The sequence below is a fragment of the Thalassophryne amazonica genome, chromosome 12, assembly GCF_902500255.1.
Source record: "Thalassophryne amazonica chromosome 12, fThaAma1.1, whole genome shotgun sequence".
In the NCBI taxonomy this organism is placed as follows: domain Eukaryota; kingdom Metazoa; phylum Chordata; class Actinopteri; order Batrachoidiformes; family Batrachoididae; genus Thalassophryne; species Thalassophryne amazonica.
In genome coordinates, this window is record NC_047114.1 from 92,211,890 (window position 1) to 92,233,756 (window position 21,867).

At 39.9% G+C, this 21,867-nt stretch overlaps 1 protein-coding gene across 1 annotated transcript in view; it reads right to left on the reverse strand.

Moving 5' to 3' along the window:
* Positions 1–18,156, reverse strand: part of LOC117521913 (solute carrier family 22 member 23-like) — a 97,852-nt gene extending 79,696 nt beyond the window's left edge. Inside the window, exon 1 of the mRNA XM_034183279.1 lies at positions 17,518–18,156. Within this exon, the coding sequence (XP_034039170.1) occupies positions 17,518–17,979 (462 nt within the window). The 5' untranslated portion in view covers positions 17,980–18,156. The remainder of the gene's footprint in view (positions 1–17,517) is intronic.
* Positions 18,157–21,867: the final 3,711 nt, after the last annotated feature.

Here is a 21,867-nt window from a genome sequence, read left to right on the forward strand (position 1 = left end):
TGATGGTGTCACAGTTTTCACAACAGTGCAACAGAGAATCATTGAATATCTCTAAATTTATTACCACTCAAGCAGAGCTCGCTGTAGAAATTTAGGGCGTGATGGTGCTGTACCTCTGCACAGTGTGAGAAATGGAAAGTGGTACAAAGAGGGGAAAAAAAAAAAATCAATCTTTTACAATATCACAGTCAATCTTTTCCCATTAATGAGGCTTTATTCTCCCAATAGTAGAAGCTTTAAGTTGAAATCTGTTAGTTTTTTTACTTTTGGAATAGTGACAGTAATATTCCACAGAGTGCTTTTAAGGCACGTTTTTTTTTGGGACTAAACACAAAATTAAATTTGATCAAGCGACTGAGTGCTGAAGTACAGGGTTCCACTGTTTCATTGTATCCCTGTCTTGCTTCATTCCCGCTTGTAAGTTTTAAAAAAGTGAAAATAAAATCTTGCTTTCTTGTTTTTGATATCTTCTTTCATTTATGCCGGGACACAAATACAGAATCATCTGCGTTTATTTATTAATTTGTCCATCTGATAGCAGGATTATGTCGAAACTACTGTACAGATTTTGACAGAATGTGCACCACAGATGAAGACTCCACTGAATTTTGGAGGTGATGAGGATCCGGATTGGTGGACGTCAGAAATCTCGGATTGTTCTTGTTTGTCAATAAATTGGAAAAAGATGAAGAGTGTTTGTTTGTTTTAGGCAGTTTGTTAAAAGCAGTTCTTCTGACTTAATTCTTAGCCATTTTGAGGTTGAGCGAAGACGCAACATTTGTCGTTCCCCCTGTGATGTGCATAGTGAGTGCTCATCACAGGTCCATGTTCTGCACGGAGCTAAAAGCATGAAATTACGTTAACAGCATTGGGGCTAATCTTTATTAATGGCTCACAGAAAATCAAGCGTCTTGCTCTTTAGACGACTACCAAAGACACTACAACATTTCAAAACTACAGAGATGGACTTGTTTTTTTATCATCAGATTAAAATCAATCAATGAAATGCAAGTGGACAGTAAGGTGGATTAACGGTTAGCACCGTTGCATCATAGTAAGAAGGTCACAAGATCGATTCCCCACCTGTGGCCTTTCTGTGTGGAGTTTTCATGTTCTCCCAGTGTTTGCATGGGTTAACTCCTGGTGCTCTGGTTTCCTCCCACATCCAAAGACATGCAGGTTAGATGGACTGGAAAATTTTAATTGTCTGTAGGTGTGTGTGTGTTTTTTTGTATATATTAGGCCCTGCAACAGACTGGCATCCTGTCCGAGGCGTACCACGCCTCATGATGCAGCACCCACCCCTGTGACCCTTAACCCTCTGGGGCTGACGCCGTCGTATATGACGGCTAAGACCAAGCTTTTCTAAATTATAAATAACTTTTTAATGATATGAGATAGAAACTTACTTTTGTTTTTTTGCTGAAAAGTTAACTCCGCGGACTTTCGAGCCAGCCATCGCCCATCTTTGTACTCCTCATATAAGCTGCGTGATGACGTGTGCAAGTGAGTGTCCAATCAGAATTGGTTCACCGTCACATGGTTTTACAAAATCCAATCGTAGGGCAGATTTACCTCACGTGAAAAGCCAAAGATCTTTTTCAGGAGTGATGTGTTACTAGTTGGCCCGTTTGAATAGCCCCCCTGGGTGCTCCAATGAATGCATACTATTAGTACATACTCAGTGTGCCCTGCGCCATTACACACAGCGATCAGTGAAAAGCAGACAGAGAGCATCTGATAACAATCTCACATGAAAGCTGCTTTAGGAGCAGCACAGAACAGTCCAAAACAGAGTAGAAGTAGAAGTTTGTGTTGTAACCTTTGTGTAATAGCAGACAGAAATTGCTTTCAGATGAAGACAAAAAAAAAAAAAAAAAACGCATAGACCATTTTGTAAATATTGTTAAAAATGTGCATTTGTGTTTATTGTTTGAACCTTTTTGTTGTACAGTCTTTCACACAAGACCTCATATTACCTTTATAAAGTGTCAAAACAGTTGTTTATTATAGTTTGCTGAGTGTTTTGAATAAATGTGTGTGGAAAATTATTTTCCGCTTTCTTTTTTCTTTGTTATTTTTGTTTGTAAATCTTTATTACACTTATAAAACACAACAAAAGCATATATATTCTGAAAGCACAGGTTGTCCTGAAAAAAAGAGGCATAAAACTTGATTGTGGGATGCAGGGAGAGCTGTTAACAGCAAGAATAAAACATTTATGCCAGGCGAGTGAACTGTCCAAAAAATGTCCTTGGACCCCAGAGGGTTATTTCGAGTAAGGGCATCCACTGTAAAACTTGTGCCAAAACTCATGCTAAATCAACACGCAGATCCACCTTGGATCTTCTGTGGTGACCCCAAGTGAAAATAAGGGAGCAGCTGAAGAGACTTATTTTTATGTTCATACACCAAAGTTAGCTGTAGGCCTTTACGTGTCTGTATAAAAATGGATTGTTATAATCCATAAAGACCTGTGTCGCATGTCTCTTCTCCATATTTCCCGTCTTTTACAACTGTAGTACATCAAGGCCCAAATGCCCAGAAAGAGATATATTATAAATGTGTACTACATATTCCTACAAATATATTATGATCAAGATCAACTCCCAAATGTAGTGTATTCTAGGCCAAACCAAGCCCTTTCATGAAGTTTTGTCTGAACAGCTTCATTAGTTTTTGCACAATTTTGCTAACAAACCAGCCAACTCAAGCAGGCATAAACACGACTTAGTTGGCAGCTGTAATAAAGACGGTCATGAAGAGCTTCTAAAGACACCATTTATAGTAGCGTGTGCAGCTGCTAAACATATGAATGGGAGTGGAGTAGTGTTTGGTTGTGGGAAGCCTGTCCGCGAGTCATGCTACCTTCTCATTTCAAAGGCTCAGTCCAATTAAGACGGACCCTGAGGAAAGCTTTCACTCAATTAGACAGAGCCTCCACATTAACCACTATGATTCCTTCACCATCACCTCAACCGCCACTGCTGCCGTCAAAGCTGTGTCACAAATAAAAAACAAACAAAAAAGCAATGATGCGCACTTGTACCTCCAGTGACAAAACCTATGTAACACGGGGTAAATCTGTAAACATTATTCCACAAAGGAAGGCAAAGCCAACCACAGGGAGCCGCTGATTTGCTTACAACCCCCTACACAAGCAAAAACCATGATGGCCATCTGTGTCTGTGTTCTTACATCAACAGGAGAGCTTCCATCTCATTATCTTGCTTCAGGGAATTACTTCCCCTCCAATGATGCTGAAACATTTGCAGCAGAACAAAGATTCAAGTCTTCAGTGTCCTGATACTTCCTGTCTTACTGCATGGATGTGAGACTTGGATGCTAACCAGAGACCCAAGGCAACAACTGGGCATCATTGCTACTAGGTCTCTTTGGAGGCTCCTTGGGTACTGCTGGAATTACCAGAGGTGGGACGAAGTCACCATCAAGTCACTCAAGTTATGAATAGCCAAGTCACAAGTCAAGTCCCAAGTCAAGTCTCAAGTCATAATGTCCACCAATTGTTTGCAAGATGACTTGAGACTCGAGTTGAGATTTGGGACTTGCCGATTCATGATTTGAGAATGACTTGACAGCGACTTTGTCCCACCTCTGGGAATTACTCTGACTCAAATGACCAGTTACTTAGAGATACTCAAATGAGAAGTATCACTTGCACAGTGAGGGAACATCAGCTATGACATGTTGACCATGTAGTGCACTTCCCTCAACCCAGTCTCACGGTAGTTTGTGATGGCATTATGAAAAGTACATTGATCTTTTGGTTTGTGACAAAGGCACGAAAAAAGGGCACTTTTCGTGATGGGAGCACAAAATGTGGGGTGACAGAGGTCTGGGGTTATGGTTAGGGTTAGGTAGACACGTTATGTTTAGAGTTAGGAGAAGGGGAAGGATTATAAATAGCAAAATAATAAAAACGGTTCACAAAAATGGGATGCTTTTTATGTCAGGGGCATGAAAAAAAACATGAGACTGGGCTGCTTCCCTGGGTATGATCCAGCACACAGGTGCCACAGGTGACAGGTGACACTGTTGAGGACCCCAACAACTGGAAAAGGCCAAGGGGACACCCATATTTCACTTGGCTGCAGCGATGTGGTTGTATGCCTGGGTAGTTACCACATAAGGCGTTGTAGATGTGGTGACGTGCAGTACAACTGCATGCTCACAGACCTGACTTGACCATTATATTCCATTCCAGTAGTTGCCACAGGCTGACAAAAACACAAACTACTCCGACCCTGGCAGAAGTAAGATACCAAGTCCAACATGGTGGCTATTGTATGAGTAAACCATCATGCATCATTTCATTTACAGAAAAGTTACAAATACACTTCCTTCACACAACTGTTAATTTATTTACCTTATTCCTATTAATACAAATTAATATGCACTCCATGCCAACTTACAGAGGATACTTCTATGGCAACGAAATTACAATCAGAGCAAATTTTAATGTTATGATCAAATATTTGCTGTCATTGTAATTCTGTTACCATAGAGTTGCTGTTAGATATATTTGTGTGTTTATATATTATTTTGTTAAGTTGTTTTCTTTGCTATTTGCTTTGGTATTATGGAATTACTTTACTTAAATGGTTATACTCTTAGTTTGGTATACTTTTAGTCTGTTATTTGCTTAAGTGTGCATGTAGAAGTGGTTTGAACTGGTTTTACCTCTTAGAGCAAAGAGACTCAAGTTACAATATAAATCATAATATGTCCCATTATCGCACAAAGACCAATAATTGAAGGATTTTGCAAAATAAGGTTCGCCTTTGTCACACCTATAGTGTTTTATAAAAACTATTTTCATCCCTTTTTGGGGTTGTGAGCGAATGGATCTATGGTGAGAGAGAAGTTCTCTCAGAATCCAGGCCTGTCACCGTGATTTTGAATCAATTTAATCTGAGTTGTCCAGGGGTGGCTATCATATTAACTGCCTCCACAGACATAATTTAATTTCACAATACAAGGAAGTGTGGAATAAGCTGCATAGTCTGTTGCCACTGCAACATGGAACCTGATAAGTGGCAGATTAAATTTTCCCACCAAAATCTAAATTGTTCTAAATACAGGTTAGTGTTGTACAAGTTGTAAGGCAACTGTGAACAGTACAAATACACCCTTCAGGTAACTGTCTAGTACCTGGCTAGTGGACATGATAGCTAGCTAGCACTTACACTTCTCTCCATGCTATCTTACCGCACTGTCAATCATAGCTAGCCATGAGGACCCATTTAATACTGTAAGAGTCTAGCTTAGTGAAGTGGAAACTTTGCCTAAATTTACTGCAAGACAGCAAATCATACTACAAAGAAACTTGCTTCAGGTTAACATTATCAGGCTTTATTATATGGCGAGTGGATCCACAAGCTAGCATTTAGAATGTATCTAGCTAGGGTTGCCAACTCTCTGAAAAATAAATAAGGGACACCTCACCGCCAGGGCCGACCGACCATTGCCTTCACCCTTCCCAGCGTCTGTGTGAAATGATTTTTAACCATTTGACTGTTGACTTGACCCTGAATTTAAGTAGATGCATACATGCATTTGTTCTGATACGAACACGTGGAAATTATTATTTAGCAATTTATTTTTAGTGCAAAATAAATTTTCACTCACAATTTCAATATGAGCATTCCGTCCTGCTTCAAAGCATAAAATAAAAATCTCTCTGTAGTGCTTAACAACAAAACAATAGCAAATTTGCATCATCCAAAACAATGTAACAGTGCAAAACAATGTAACAGTGCACATTTACATATTTAGTGTAATAAAAAGTGCAAAAAATAAAGTTTGAAAAGTAAACAATACTTACAATACTTAGCTGTTGTCGCGCACCTTTTCCACCCAGCCATTTTCCTTTTCTCATTCGCCCCTGTATTTTTGCATTCTTTTTTGTTTTTTTTTTTGTTTTTTTTAGGAGGAGTAACGACGTCACAGACATTGCTGTCCGTAGGCATATCTGCAGTGCCAGTGTCGGTGTCTGTATCGATTCGATATCAGCCATGCTGCGCTTTGTTATTAGCGTCCAGCGACCGTCGTCGGCTCATGACGTCGGTATCTTCTTGTGAGCAGATGTCCCTCGACCAATGAGATAAGAGTGATTCTGTATTGTCAACTCGTGTCTGTCAGCTCATTGGTGAAAAGCAGGAGAGGGGCTGGGATCAAATTTACCGTAAGTTTCCATATAAAGCGCCAGTCAATTCCATTGACATTTTACAGACTTTTTGATTCTCACAGAAATACGGGACAAACTGCATCCCGTTTCAGGTCAATACGGAACGCACACTTTTACTTCCAAATAAGGGACGATTCCGTTTTTCAAGGGACGGTTGGCAACCCTATATCTAGCTCAGAAGTCTGGTAAGCTTGTTTCCAAGCAAATCATGTATTCTGCTAATACTTATTTAACTGCTAACTAATCTGCTACCCAGTTAGTGAAATGTTGAAAGAATACTGTTGCAAATGTGAGGAAAACACAATAAGTATTAATCTGGTCTCTAAATTGTTTCAAAGCATTACAAACATTTCTTAAATGTCTTTGTTCAACTTTTACTAATTCAAATACTAAAATATCCCCACTAAATGATCTCACAAACAGTTGGTTTCATTATTTTAAAAATAACTAATGGTGAAAAAAGACAGTTCAAACAAGCTACAGGGTCATTGCAAAGTATTTTTAGCATGTATCGTAATACTGAGGGTCAGTTTGGTTTTACCGATGTGTTGTGACACTGACACATTTGTTCAGCAGTCTGCTCTGCTTTTTAGGGATCGACTATCACCAGGAACTCCATCCAGTCATGTGTAGTTATGCCACTACAATCCAAACACCGTGAAAAATGTCAAGTCATCACTTCCTGTTGAAGTACCCAACAACGAGGAGCGAGCATGTGAGAATACAAAATGCAAACAACAACTCTGTCCTGGTTTTGTGGAGTCTTCTGTGTCTGACTCCCCCGAGGACATCCTTGTCAGGCGGAGAATGCAAAAACACCCAGACAGTTTAAGCAAGAACCACAGTCACTGACCTGTAGCAGTGGCGATGTTGATGTGTATTCTTGCTATTTGTGTAATGACAACATGAACAAGACTCATCAGGAGATGACATGTCCCCACAAATCAGTAATACAAAGTGTCGGGTGATCACCCAAGTACACCCTAATGCTAAATATGAATGAAACTGGTCAACTGATTCTTGAGATATCATATCACGCTAACAACGGTGGCAATGACAATATTTTTAATATCTCGCTGTGACCTTGAAAATGATCCCAAGGTCACTGTAATCGACTGGTGTGGGGGAACTCACCCAAGTACACCCTTACGCAAAATAAGAATCTAACTTGTCAACTGATTCTTGAGATATCGCGGACGGACGCACATGCTGATCACTATATCCCTCTGTATTTCATACTGGGGGGAATAACAATACTACGTTTAAATTACTGAGGGAGTAACAGAGTACAGATGGCAGTGCCTGTGTGTCTGATCCATGTTGGTTACAATACGCATAAACACAAATACTTAACTGGAACTGAGTCGTCAGTTCCAGCATAAAAAAGCATTTATCAGAATAATTCTTCTGAACTCTTTCAAGCACAAAATACAACTTTTTAAACACTTTGTATCATTATACCTCACTAAGCAACAAGCCCATGCGAAGGATATGGTAAACCCTGCTTTTCTCAGTCCGTCTGGAGCGAGACCTCACTCAGCGCTCAGTGGATTTCCATCTTATTGGAAAGATGTTACGACCAAACCCTGGTCTGATTCCTGCTTTAGCACAATTGGCACAGATGAATTCAAGCAATTTTACAGCCAACATTAATCAATCAATCAATCAATTTTTTTATATAGCGCCAAATCACAACAAACAGTTGCCCCAAGGCACTTTATATTGTAAGGCAAGGCCATACAATAATTATGTAAAACCCCAACGGTCAAAACGACCCCCTGTGAGCAAGCACTTGGCTACAGTGGGAAGGAAAAACTCCCTTTTAACAGGAAGAAACCTCCAGCAGAACCAGGCTCAGGGAGGGGCAGTCTTCTGCTGGGACTGGTTGGGGCTGAGGGAGAGAACCAGGAAAAAGACATGCTGTGGAGGGGAGCAGAGATCGATCACTAATGATTAAATGCAGAGTGCTGCATACAGAGCAAAAAGAGAAAGAAACAATGCATCATGGGAACCCCCCAGCAGTCTACGTCTATAGCAGCATAACTAAGGGATGGTTCAGGGTCACCTGATCCAGCCCTAACTATAAGCTTTAGCAAAAAGGAAAGTTTTAAGCCTAATCTTAAAAGTAGAGAGGGTGTCTGTCTCCCAGATCTGAATTGGGAGCTGGTTCCACGAGAGAGGAGCCTGAAAGCTGAAGGCTCTGCCTCCCATTCTACTCTTACAAACCCTAGGAACTACAAGTAAGCCTGCATTCTGAGAGCGAAGCGCTCTACTGGGGTGATATGGTACTACGAGGTCCCTAAGATAAGATGGGACCTGATTATTCAAAACATTATAAGTAAGAAGAAGAATTTTAAATTCTATTCTAGAATTAACAGGAAGCCAATGAAGAGAGGCCAATATGGGTGAGATATGCTCTCTCCTTCTAGTCCCCGTCAGTACTCTAGCTGCAGCATTTTGAATTAACTGAAGGCTTTTTAGGGAACTTTTAGGACAACCTGATAATAATGAATTACAATAGTCCAGCCTAGAGGAAATAAATGCATGAATTAGTTTTTCAACATCACTCTGAGACAAGACCTTTCTGATTTTAGAGATATTGCGTAAATGCAAAAAAGCAGTCCTACATATTTGTTTAATATGCGCTTTGAATGACATATCCTGATCAAAAATGACTTCAAGATTTCTCACAGTATTACTAGAGGTCAGGGTAATGCCATCCAGAGTAAGGATCTGGTTAGACACCATGTTTCTAAGATTTGTGGGGCCAAGTACAATAACTTCAGTTTTATCCGAGTTTAAAAGCAGGAAATTAGAGGTCATCCATGTCTTTATGTCTGTAAGACAATCCTGCAGTTTAGCTAATTGGCGTGTGTCCTCTGGCTTCATGGATAGATAAAGCTGGGTATCATCTGCGTAACAATGAAAATTTAAGCAATACCGTCTAATAATACTGCCTAAGGGAAGCATATATAAAGTGAATAAAATTGGTCCTAGCACAGAACCTTGTGGAACTCCATAATTAACTTTAGTCTGTGAAGAAGATTCCCCATTTACATGAACAAATTGTAATCTATTAGACAAATATGATTCAAACCACCGCAGCGCAGTGCCTTTAATACCTATGGCATGCTCTAATCTCTGTAATAAAAGTTTATGGTCAACAGTATCAAAAGCAGCACTGAGGTCTAACAGAACAAGCACAGAGATGAGTCCACTGTCCGAGGCCATAAGAAGATCATTTGTAACCTTCACTAATGCTGTTTCTGTACTATGATGAATTTTAAAACCTGACTGAAACTCTTCAAATAGACCATTCCTCTGCAGATGATCAGTTAGCTGTTTTACAACTACCCTTTCAAGAATTTTTGAGAGAAAAGGAAGGTTGGAGATTGGCCTATAATTAGCTAAGATAGCTGGGTCAAGTGATGGCTTTTTAAGTAATGGTTTAATTACTGCCACCTTAAAAGCCTGTGGTACATAGCCAACTAACAAAGATAGATTGATCATATTTAAGATCGAAGCATTAAATAATGGTAGGGCTTCCTTGAGCAGCCTGGTAGGAATGGGGTCTAATAAACATGTTGATGGTTTGGATGAAGTAACTAATGAAAATAACTCAGACAGAACAATCGGAGAGAAAGAGTCTAACCAAATACCGGCATCACTGAAAGCAGCCAAAGATAACGATACGTCTTTGGGATGGTTATGAGTAATTTTTTCTCTAATAGTTAAAATTTTGTTAGCAAAGAAAGTCATTAAGTCATTACTAGTTAAAGTTAATGGAATACCCAGCTCAATAGAGCTCTGACTCTTTGTCAGCCTGGCTACAGTGCTGAAAAGAAACCTGGGGTTGTTCTTATTTTCTTCAATTAGTGATGAGTAGAAAGATGTCCTAGCTTTACGGAGGGCTTTTTTATAGAGCAACAGACTCTTTTTCCAGGCTAAGTGAAGATCTTCTAAATTAGTGAGACGCCATTTCCTCTCCATCTTACGGGTTATCTGCTTTAAGCTGCGAGTTTGTGAGTTATACCACGGAGTCAGGCACTTCTGATTTAAAGCTCTCTTTTTCAGAGGAGCTACAGCATCCAAAGTTGTCTTCAATGAGGATGTAAAACTATTGACGAGATACTCTATCTCACTTACAGAGTTTAGGTAGCTACTCTGCACTGTGTTGGTATATGGCATTAGAGAACATAAAGAAGGAATCATATCCTTAAACCTAGTTACAGCACTTTCTGAAAGACTTCTAGTGTAATGAAACTTATTCCCCACTGCTGGGTAGTCCATCAGAGTAAATGTAAATGTTATTAAGAATTGATCAGACAGAAGGGAGTTACAAGAAACATTAGTGGATTTCCAGTACATTTGGTATGACTGTAATACCTAATACTACCATGATGTACGTCATAATATAACTAAGCATACTGTCATTTTATGGCCAGCTGTTCACTTTTACATACACACATATATATATATATATATATGGTGTCCCAAAAAAATACCACATTTAAAACACTCGGTTTGACCCTTAAATGCTACAAACTTAATCACTTGTGTTTCTTTTTTACTTGCAGAGACCCTGAAGTTTATGTTGATGCCAAGCATCGATGCATTGAAGGCAAACATCTGCCGAGAAATCTGAAACATTCCTCAGGACACTTTCCCCAAAGCGTTTGCAGGCCATAATTGGCCAACGCGGGGCCTACATTGAGCATGTTGTCTAACAGACTGACAAAATGCAGGGCCAATATTGACATTGGTATGAAAAATTTCAACCTTTCAGCTTTCTATCCAGCCATAAATTTCCTGGACATATGCTTTGACCATTTTCTTTGCTGATAAAATGTTCAGGCCACCCGACATATATATAATCTGGTTATCTCTATGCATCAAGGGCAAGAGAAATAAGATGATTTCATTCATGTATAAATGACATATAGTACTGTGCAAAGGTTTAAGGCATCTTAGAGTTATAATAAAAGTAGGGTTTGATGCTCCTCCCCCACCCCTTTTTATTGGAATGTCAAAACAAAATCAGATCCAACAAAGTGAATATGTGACCCATTTGTATTCCATAATAATAGCAATAATAATACAAATTTCTTTGTACTGGCCAGTAATTAGTCATACTTGAAGTCGTGTTGTCTTGTTTTTGATGTCCTGCGACTTATATACCAAAAAAGTGCCTAAAACATTCGTTCAGTAATATAGTGTGTGTGTGTGTGGAGAGAGAGAGAGAGATATTTTATTTTTTCAATAACTAAACATTGAATACCAATTTCAAGGTTCTTCTCATTGGCCAGTCAACTCAAAAATGCTTTCAATCAATCTCCAAATATCAGTTCTGGACAACAAAAATAACTTATTTGTGGTCCTACACAATATGGACCATTTATACACAGACTGGATCATTCTGTCCTTGCAGTACACCAATGTGGATCAAAGCACAAAGCATTTTGCCACAAATAAAGCTCTAAAAGTTGACATTAGGATGGAGCATCCACAATAGTAGAAGGTGTAATGATACAGAAAAAAAAAACAAAAAAAAAAAACACATTCCTCCTGCAGTTCCCACACAGACTATAAGGCTGCAGATCAACTCTGCACGGTCAAACTGAGCTGTAAAGATAGTGGCAGGAGGCAAAAACATCACAGGGTGGACGATGTTTGCCAAAGGATGGAGCTGCATTATGCCAGAGTGGACAAGTGACCTTTGCTCCACAACCAATCAGCATCATGCCCATTCTAATAAATTCCCGAGCCCTGTGGGTAGCTTCCGTGTGCCAATGGTGGAGTCTGTCTGCCAGAGTTCACACTTTTTGTGTCAGCTGCTGTGATGACTCACTATGAGCACAATGCACCCACATTCTCACTCCCATGGCACTTTTTAGATGCCACCGTTATCAAACCACAGAAGTCTAATTGTTTCAGTTCAGCCCTCAATGGAAAAAAAAACTTCAACTTTAAGATTTTTCTGTTTTGCCATTATATAGACAGTATGGTTATCATTATGTGACCATGCTTGCGTCTATCTGCAAGAGCGTGAACGCATTCTTCTGAGCACAATAACTCAATAGCAATACATGACAAACACTTAATACTTACAACATAAGTACCTCCTAGGAAGGAGATAAACGGGCTACATTTGAGGGTTTCTTAGTGCTTTTGTTTGCAAATTAATGAGGATGATGAAGCGGGTGGGACTTAAAGAAATGCTAGTGCCTCTCTTATGATTATGGGACAGCTGAACAAACAAACCCCTCTAGTAATATGAAAGTCAAAGTTTGTGTGTGTGTGTTTTTATTACCTTCTCCAAATAACAGAGGAGGGTTCCAACTATGTAATGGCCTGTACCTCTTTGTTTTTGTATGGCACATTACGATGCTGATGTTTCCTGATAACAGGGGTCAATCTCATGTGATCTCGTGACACACAAGTAGTAGTCAGGACAAATCCTGTATCAGTTTTCTCTTTGACGTGAGCAGCCTATTAAATGCAAAATAAATTATCAAACTGGTTCCAAATCAGTGGTTTTTGAAATACAAAAGTTACTGTATATTTAGAATTTTTCAAATTATTGATCGTGCAAAGGGTCTAAGTTACAGTACTACTTCTTCATCTACATCTTAGGGATTGAAAGAGGAAACGTTCAAATTTGGGGAAGTTTTGAAGTTCAGTGTGTCACTCTGTAAACAAAGTTGTCCAAAGTCTTAAAAAAAAAATCTCACAAATAGAGTGTGGATGACATTTTACATACTCGTAAATCATTTACTAAATATTCTCAAATACCATTTTCGCTTTGAATTATTTACTTCAGCTATATGTAAATCAGATAGCTATTCTGAGAAGTGAGACATATGACATGCAGATACCAGAAATTAGCTTAATAAAACATGAAGACCAAGAAAGAACACATCCCAGTGAGATCAGATTTTAAGGTTCTGCTACTAACCTATAAAACTGTTCACAGACTGGCACCTCCCTACCTAGTTGACCTAATTATACCCCACGTACCGGCTTTGCGTTCTCAAGGTGCAGGACTACTTTGTGTCCCTAGGGTGAATAAGAAGTCTGCGGGTCACAGAGCTTTCTCTTATTGTGCCCGTGTTCTGTGGAATGATCTCCCTGCATCAATAAAACAGTCAGATTCTGTGGAGACTTTCAAGTCCAGACTTAAGACGCACATATTTTCCCTTTTTGTATGGCTAGCATACTGGCATAGTATAGTACTATGCTTTTTAGTCTTTTAATTCATTTTATTAGGAAACAGCGCGGGCCACAGCTTCAACTTTATCTAAATTCTGGGTCTGTTAGTTAAACTTAGAGCTAGTGGCCATGTGATCACCTTAGTATTTCTTCTGTTTTTCTTGTTGCTTACTGCTGACAAATTATACTGTATTTGTTGTCTTTCTGATGCTTGATTCTGCTTTTTTTTCTTCTTTTCTCTCTGTTTGAGGTGCGGCTCCTTCCAGAGATGGGAGTGGCATCTTTTCCAGAAACTGTCCTGTGCACCGGCAACATTTCCTGTATGCTCGTTTTGTGAATTGTTCTGTAATTTATGTCTGTAGCATGGCCCAAGCAGAGGGTCACCCCTTTGAGTCTGGTCTGCTTGAGGTTTCTTCCTCAGAGGGAGTTTTTCCTTACCGCTGACTACGTTTACATGCCGTTAATATTCAGGTTAAGGTCAATATTCTGGTTTCTGAATCATTAGGAATAACCCGTTTACATGCTTAAGCAGACAGAGTTACTCCTGTATACATGGTCACTGGTATCATTTGGAACATCCCCATCTAAACAGCGACAAATGGACAACGCCCAGACGCACGGAAAACGTCATGACGCAAATATACGTCATTTCCGTTTCTTCTTCCTCTTTCTACCGTCAATAAAACACATTATATTCATGTCTGTCACGATACTAATGAAGTATTCGGTTTCCTCCTCGCTCCAAAAGTGTGGTGCTGTGCTGACATGTCTGGATTTCATCATACTTGTTTACCTCTGCTTCTGTGGTGTCCGGTGGGTTGCACACGCCATATACAAGTAGTTGCTGTACTCAAAAGACCAAGATTCCTTGCGGATAGGACATGCGCAGAACATAAAATAATGTTCCTTTCTATGGGGATATCCCAATGTGCGTTTATATGACCTGATATTCGGGTTAGAAAAGGAGTAACCCAGCGGTCATATTCAGGTTTTTAAAAACCAGAATATGAGCATATTCGGGTTTCTGTGGGTGTTTACATGGCCGTGCACAACCGAGTTATTGCTAATATTCCAGTTATGAAAGGGTTATTGGCTGCATTTAAACGTAGTCACTGTTGCTCTGGGGGTTGGTAAGGTTAGACTTTACTTGTGTGAAGCGCCTTGAGGCAACTTTGCTGTGATTTAGTGCTATATAAATAACTGAAAATGAAATGAACACAACACTCACTTGTAAAACAACTACTTTGATTGAAAATGAATGGCAGCTGTTTGCTTTCCTTCTGCTTCTTGTAGATAATGTGAACAAGGGGTGATGGGGTCCCAGCCATGCTTAACAGTATTGTAAACAATGCCGTTGCAGTGGCAAAAATAATACCAATATAGCGATATAGTGGTGAAAGGCTCACAATGGCCACCTTTACAGGCAGCAGTCTGGATTCGAATCCTAATGATGTTAAAGATTAATTTTACTTTATTTTATTATTTTGGAAAGACAGAAAGTGGTTAATATCCTCACTTCAAAAGGTTATTTCTTCCCTACATCTGAATAGAAAACAAAAGTAAATGTGTGTGCCATCATAATCATGTGACCTATACTGGCCAATTAGAAGCTCTACATACAAATAGAATTTTGCCACATTAATAACAGCTACGTACGGGTATATCCACTTTTTAAAAAATAATTATACATTACAAAGCATACTACTACTGGACTCCGGCAATAAGGTGGCTTAGGGGTTGGCATTGTTGCCTCATAGCAAGAAGGCTGTGGGATCTCTTCCCACCTGAACTTCTCTGTGTGAAGTTTGCATGTTCCCGTGGGTTCCCTCCAGGTGCTGTGGCTTCCTCCCACTTCCAAACACATGCAGGTTCAGCAACCTGGTGACTCCAAGTTGGCATCCTGTCCAGGGTGTACCCCGCCTCATGCCCTAGGACTGCTGAGATAGGCACCAGTCTTGTCTTTTCAGCTCTTATTTCTGCACACAGCAAAAATTCCCCAACACCTGCCCTGCTTAGGAAAGCTTTCAGTGACGATTTTCATGCATAGCTTGGTGAATGCACACTGAGAATGGAACCATGCCACCCATGCAAGGGCTTAGGGAACCCTGAAATCTGGAAAGATTTCATAGGCTGAATGCAAAACATTGCTGGTTTTTCATTTCACATTTATGTTTGTTTGCACTCCTGTTAGTAACCTATAAGCTGCAAATATGATGCTGTCATCTGCAAAAAAAAAAAAAAAGCAAAACCTCTGAAAAGGGTCTTTTGTTTTAACACCCTGAAAATAAGAAGGCTGCCCACAGATGCTGGGCTGGAGCCAGGACCGGACAGGGGTATGTGATCAGAGTGCCATTCTACAACCCCTGGCAATAATTATGGAATCACCGGCCTCGGAGGATGTTCATTCAGCTGTTTAATTTTGTAGAAAAAAAAAGCAGATCACAGACATGACACAAAACTAAAGTAATTTCAAATGGCAACTTTCTGGCTTTAAGAAACACTATAAGAAATCACGAAAAATAATTGTGGCAGTCAGTAACGGTTACTTTTTTAGACCAAGCAGAGGGAAAAAAATATGGACTCACTCAATTCTGAGGAATAAATTATGGAATCACCGTATAAATTTTCATCCCCAAAACTAACACCTGCATCAAATCAGATCTGCTCCTTAGTCTGCATCTAAAAAGGAGTGATCACACCTTGGAGAGCTGTTGCACCAAGTGGACTGACATGAATCATGGCTCCAACACGAGACATGTCAATTGAAACAAAGGAGAGGATTATCAAACTCTTAAAAGAGGGTAAATCATCACGCAATGTTGCAAAAGATGTTGGTTGTTCACAGTCAGCTGTGTCTAAACTCTGGACTAAATACAAACAACATGGGAAGGTTGTTAAAGGCAAACATACTGGTAGACCAAGGAAGATATCAAAGCATCAAGACAGAAAACTTAATGCAATATGTCTCAAAAATCGAAAATGCACAACAAAACAAATAAGGAATGAATGGGAGGAAACTGGAGTCAACGTCTGTGACCGAACTGTAAGAAACCGCCTAAAGGAAATGGGATTTACATACAGAAAAGCTAAACGAAAGCCATCATTAACACCTAAACAGAAAAAAAACAAGGTTACAATGGGCTAAGGAAAAGCAATCGTGGACTGTGGATGACTGGATGAAAGCCATATTCAGTGATGAATCTCAATTCTGCATTGGGCAAGGTGATGATGCTGGAACTTTTGTTTGGTGCCGTTCCAATGAGATTTATAAAGATGACTGCCTGAAGAGAACATGTAAATTTCCACAGTCATTGATGATATGGGGCTGTATGTCAGGTAAAGGCACTGGGGAGATGGCTGTCATTACATCATCAATAAATGCACAAGTTTACATTGATATTTTGGATACTTTTCTTATCCCATCAACTGAAAGGATGTTTGGGGATGATGAAATCATTTATCAAGATGATAATGCATCTTGCCATAGAGCAAAAACTGTGAAAACATTCCTTGCAAAAAGACACATAGGGTCAATGTCATGACCTGCAAATAGTCCAGATCTTAATCCAATTGAAAATCTTGGAAGTTGAAGAAAACGGTCCATGACAAGGCTCCAACCTGCAAAGCTGATCTGGCAACAGCAATCAGAGAAAGTTGGAGCCAGATTGATGAAGAGCACTGTTTGTCACTCATTAAGTCCATTCCTCAGAGACTGCAAGCTGTTATAAAAGCCAGAGGTGGTGCAACAAAACACTAGTGATGTGTTGGAGCGTTCTTTTGTTTTTCATGATTCCATAATTTTTTCCTCAGAATTGAGTGATTCCATATTTTTTTTTCCCCTCTGCTTGGTCTAAAAAAGTAACCGTTACTGACTGCCACAATTTTTTTTTTTCCTGATTTCTTATTGTGTTTCTTAAAGTCAGAAAGTTGCCATTTGAAATGACTTTAGTTTTGTGTCACGTCTGTGATCTGCTTTTTTTCTACAAAATTAAACAACTGAATGAACATCCTTCGAGGCCGGTGATTCCATAATTTTTGCCAGGGGTTCTACTTCATCTAGTCCACATTCGATCCACACACGATGAAGGAATGTTCTTTACCTTCGTGACGACGTTCTCCAGCAGCCCGTTGTACAGCTCGAACGTCCACTCCTTGCACATGCACCGCATGCTGGCCGTGTCATTGTGCGCGCCGTAACTCCCATTGGCGTGGATGTAAACCGGGCGCACGCTGCCGTTTCTCGGCCTGTCGAGCAGCGAGGACGGAACCGCAGCACCGCTCGAATTGGTCCAGTTCGCCAAAGGCTGGACGCAGGTGTTGTTCGGTTGAGCGAGGAGGAAATAATCAGAGAACTGACTGAATCCGATGAACAGCGCCGGGATCCACGTCAGGACGATCAGCTGTTTCTGGTACTTCCCAAATCCCCCGAGGAACGGCAGCACGGAACCGTCGATGCGGGTCAGCAGCCCCGGCGACGTGGTGTCGGGCGACACGAAGCCGTTCTCGGGCTGGTGATCCTCCCAGTCGAGCTGCACCACGGCCATGGCGGTCTCGCCCTGCATGCTGCTGCTGCCTGCGCTGTGCAGCCGAGCCGCGGCTTCGCGCTGATCCCCGCTGGCGGCTCCACAATGCGTCAATAGCCCGGAAAACCGTGCGCAGTCAATCAGTGGGACGAACACGCGCGCCTTTGTGATCGATCAGGAAGCGCGTCGACCCCAAACTAACCCCCCCAACTGACACCCATCAAACCTACTTACTATGATTCTTATTTAATACATATATAAATATGTGTAATGTGGTCCTGATCTGATCCTCTTCCGTCTCAGTCAGCTGTGGCGGATGAGCTCGATCAAATCTCCACAGGTAAACGCGCGCGCGCGCGCGCACACACACACACACACACACACACACACCTGCCCACGGAGGCGGCGCAGCGTGCGCCCTGCATGGCAACCTTTCAAAATAATGCGTCCATTATCTGGAGGGGCACAGCCACAATCCTCTGTGACCACTGGGAGTCCCCCTGACCCCCCCACGGAAAGCTCCCCCCCCCACACACACACACACACACACACTTTGAAGGTGTCAGCTTGTGCTTATTAAAATAATAATAAGAAATCAATAAGTGCATTTAAACGTTTTCACAGCTAATGCTTGGAAATCACAAGTCGCAACCAAGCGTGACGTCACACCCGAGGTAAACGCCTTAATGAGGCACACCTGGAAGAGTGGAAAACGCTGCGTTCAGAACCCCTCGGAAATTTGGAGATTCCGAAAGGAGCAAGTTCCCTCAGAAGGCCGTGATAAAAACAAACAAAAAACAAAACAAAAAACTCCAGGAAATTGAGCAGCCCAAGGGAAGTTAACTTGATGGATTGATTTTTTTTATTCATATACACAATGTAATTATAAAACAATACAAATAGGTATTTTAAATATAATATAAATACATTGAATATAGAAGGTAATGTAAAAATGGCATAAAAACACTTGTTTCTATTGTGGCCCAACATGGACTATCACAAATAAACAAAGCAACCATATATAATAAAATCAATATGCTTAATTTTAATTTATTACTCTTATGCTGCTAGTTTTTAAAGTACACCATGTAAATTTGAGTTCATGTGTGCATTTGTGAATAAACACACACACACACACATAACTTTCATTTTTAACAAGATATTAGTGCTATGTACCATAATGCCTTGTTAAAAATGTAAATATTTTATATATATATATTTTATATATATATATTTTATTTTATATATATATATATATATATATATATATATATATATATGTAGCAACTCTGCGTTGTGTGACTCCGCCCATTCGCTCCCCTCGCGGCGGCATGGGAGTTGGAGTCTCTAACGAGAAGGCTAAAACCCAGGGCACTGGCATTGTGACCAGAGAATCCTTTTGAGCTGCTGGGAGTGAGATTTACTAACTACATCTGCACAGCGACACCTGCTGGCCTCCGTTACACACACACACACACACACACACACACACACACACATATATATAAACATTTTCATTTTTAATAAGACATTACTACAGTATGTAATATAATCAATTTCTATGTATGTACATTTAGTTGAGTTATCAACACCACACATCAACAAGAACATCTGGGACAATTTCATTTAGCCCAAAAGCTAATGTTAGCCTAGCCCTGCTCTGGTGCTGGTGAGGTCAGGTACACCTCACTTCGGGTAAGTGGTGAATTTGAAGGCGATAATTCATTCTTCGTGACTGGCCACTTGGTGAAAACACGCTCAGGCTGTATGTCATTTTATTGAAATCAGTTGGTTTGGTTTGGTCTCTTCCTTGCTTCTGTCAGCTAGCTGACAGCTATCATTGCCTGGAATGATTAGATTTATACATCAAGCTGACCTGAAATAAACCATTGTAGATTAAATTGACTTTATTGATGAGTCTCACCCCTTTGAAAAGTGACCAAATTACATGTATTTTTTACTGAGTTTGGCAATGTTCACACCGACCAAAAATGACCACCAGAGGGTGCTGGGGTAGTGCCCGAACATGAGTGTAGGCTAGGATCAATAACTGGAAGCATTGAAAGGTTAAGTTGGGGGACTTGAACTTCTTGTTTAACTAGGAAACATTTCACCGCTCATTCATAACCCTGCGGTCACATTAGCTACAACAGACAGCAAGCGATCAAGGGAAAGTGATGACTTGGCATTAATTTTCAACCAGCGTAGACGTGTTGCAGCGGCGAGAGACAAGGATCGCTGTGCCGCCAGCTAGGTGGGGCCAAAATAGACCAGAAGTCTTTTTTTATTGGTTTAATATATTTTATTGGAGTGTGAACAAATACAAAATAAACAATTATACAGGAATAATAATACTAATCAGAATTGTGTAACATTATTTATGGAGTACCACAAGGGTCGGTACTTGGACCCAAACTGTTTATTTTGTATATCAATGACTTTGTGAATGTATTTAAAGTACTTGGCAGCATATTATTTGCTGATGATACAACATTATTTTACTCTGGATCAGATATACAGGAAGTAGTACAAGTGATAAATACAGAGTTGGAAAAAGTTAAACATTGGTTTGATATAAACAGATTGTCACTAAATCTTAATAAGGCCAATTTCATATTGTTTAATGACAGAGTGGAAAAAAATGATGTGTCATTAAAAATAGATGGAATGGACATACAAAGGGTAAAAGAAATGAAATTTCTAGGAGTCATGATTGATGAAGATCTTACATGGAAGTCACACATAAATTACACAAAAGGAAAAATAGCGAAAGCCATTGCTGTTTTGCATAAAGTAAAATTTTCGTTGAATAGTTATGGTTTATTAACATTGTACAATTCATTGATTGTCCCATATTTAACTTATTGTGTAGAAATCTGGGGATCAACATGTAAAACGTATACACAACCATTATTTATTCTGCAGAAAAGAGCTTTAAAAATGATTAGCAATAGTCGTTTTAGAGATCCATCTAATCCATTATTCATTAAGTATAGGGTATTTAAATTTCATGATTTAGTTGATTTGAAAATATTACAAACAATGCACCAAGCTAATAAAAATACCTTACCAATAAACATTCAATATATGTTTGAAAAAAGAGTAAGTAGTTATAATTTGAAAGGAATAGAAGTCTTTAAAAAACCAAGATTCAGAACACCAAAGTTAAGGAACGGAGTATTGCAGTGAATGGTGTAAAATTATGGAACAACCTCAACAAAGAAATCAAAGAACCAAGGTCGCTTAAATTATTTAAAAAATGTATTAAACTAGATGTTTTAAGTAAGTATGAAACTATGAAATAAGTCAGTGGGTTGTGACAAAGTCAAAAAATGTAATCTGTTAATAATGTCTAAAATGTTTTAAGTCTAAAATGTAACCTGTTAAAAATGTAATCTTTTAAATAATGGCTAAAATTATGAAATAAGTCAGTGGTATGTGACAAAGTCAAAAAATGTAATCTGTTAAATAATGTTGATGTTATGTGTCGGACGCAGCCCCGGAGAACCGACCAGCGTTTGAAGGACCCAGTATAAAATAAGCAGAGCACGGTACAAAGGATAACTGAGTTTAATAAACATAACAGTGATGTGACAAAATACAAACAGATAAGTGTGCGGTCTGGCGTGGCGGATTTGCGGTGCGCTCCCAGCAGCGCTAACGGTCCGGAGCCAGAACCAATTCGGACCCAAGGACCCCGCCGACACCCCCCAGGTGGCCGCAACAAACCGAGTCTGTGAAAGAAGGAATCATTACGTGAGTCCACACTCAACACACAGAGAGAACGCTCAAAGGTGCACAAACAGCAAACACTTCCTGGCTTAATTTACTAATCAGCTTCCCACCCTGCAGGCATGGAACACCCTGTTCACAAAACTCCACTGCAGTGGAAGCTGATTTAAACGATCAACATACAGCTCAATATAA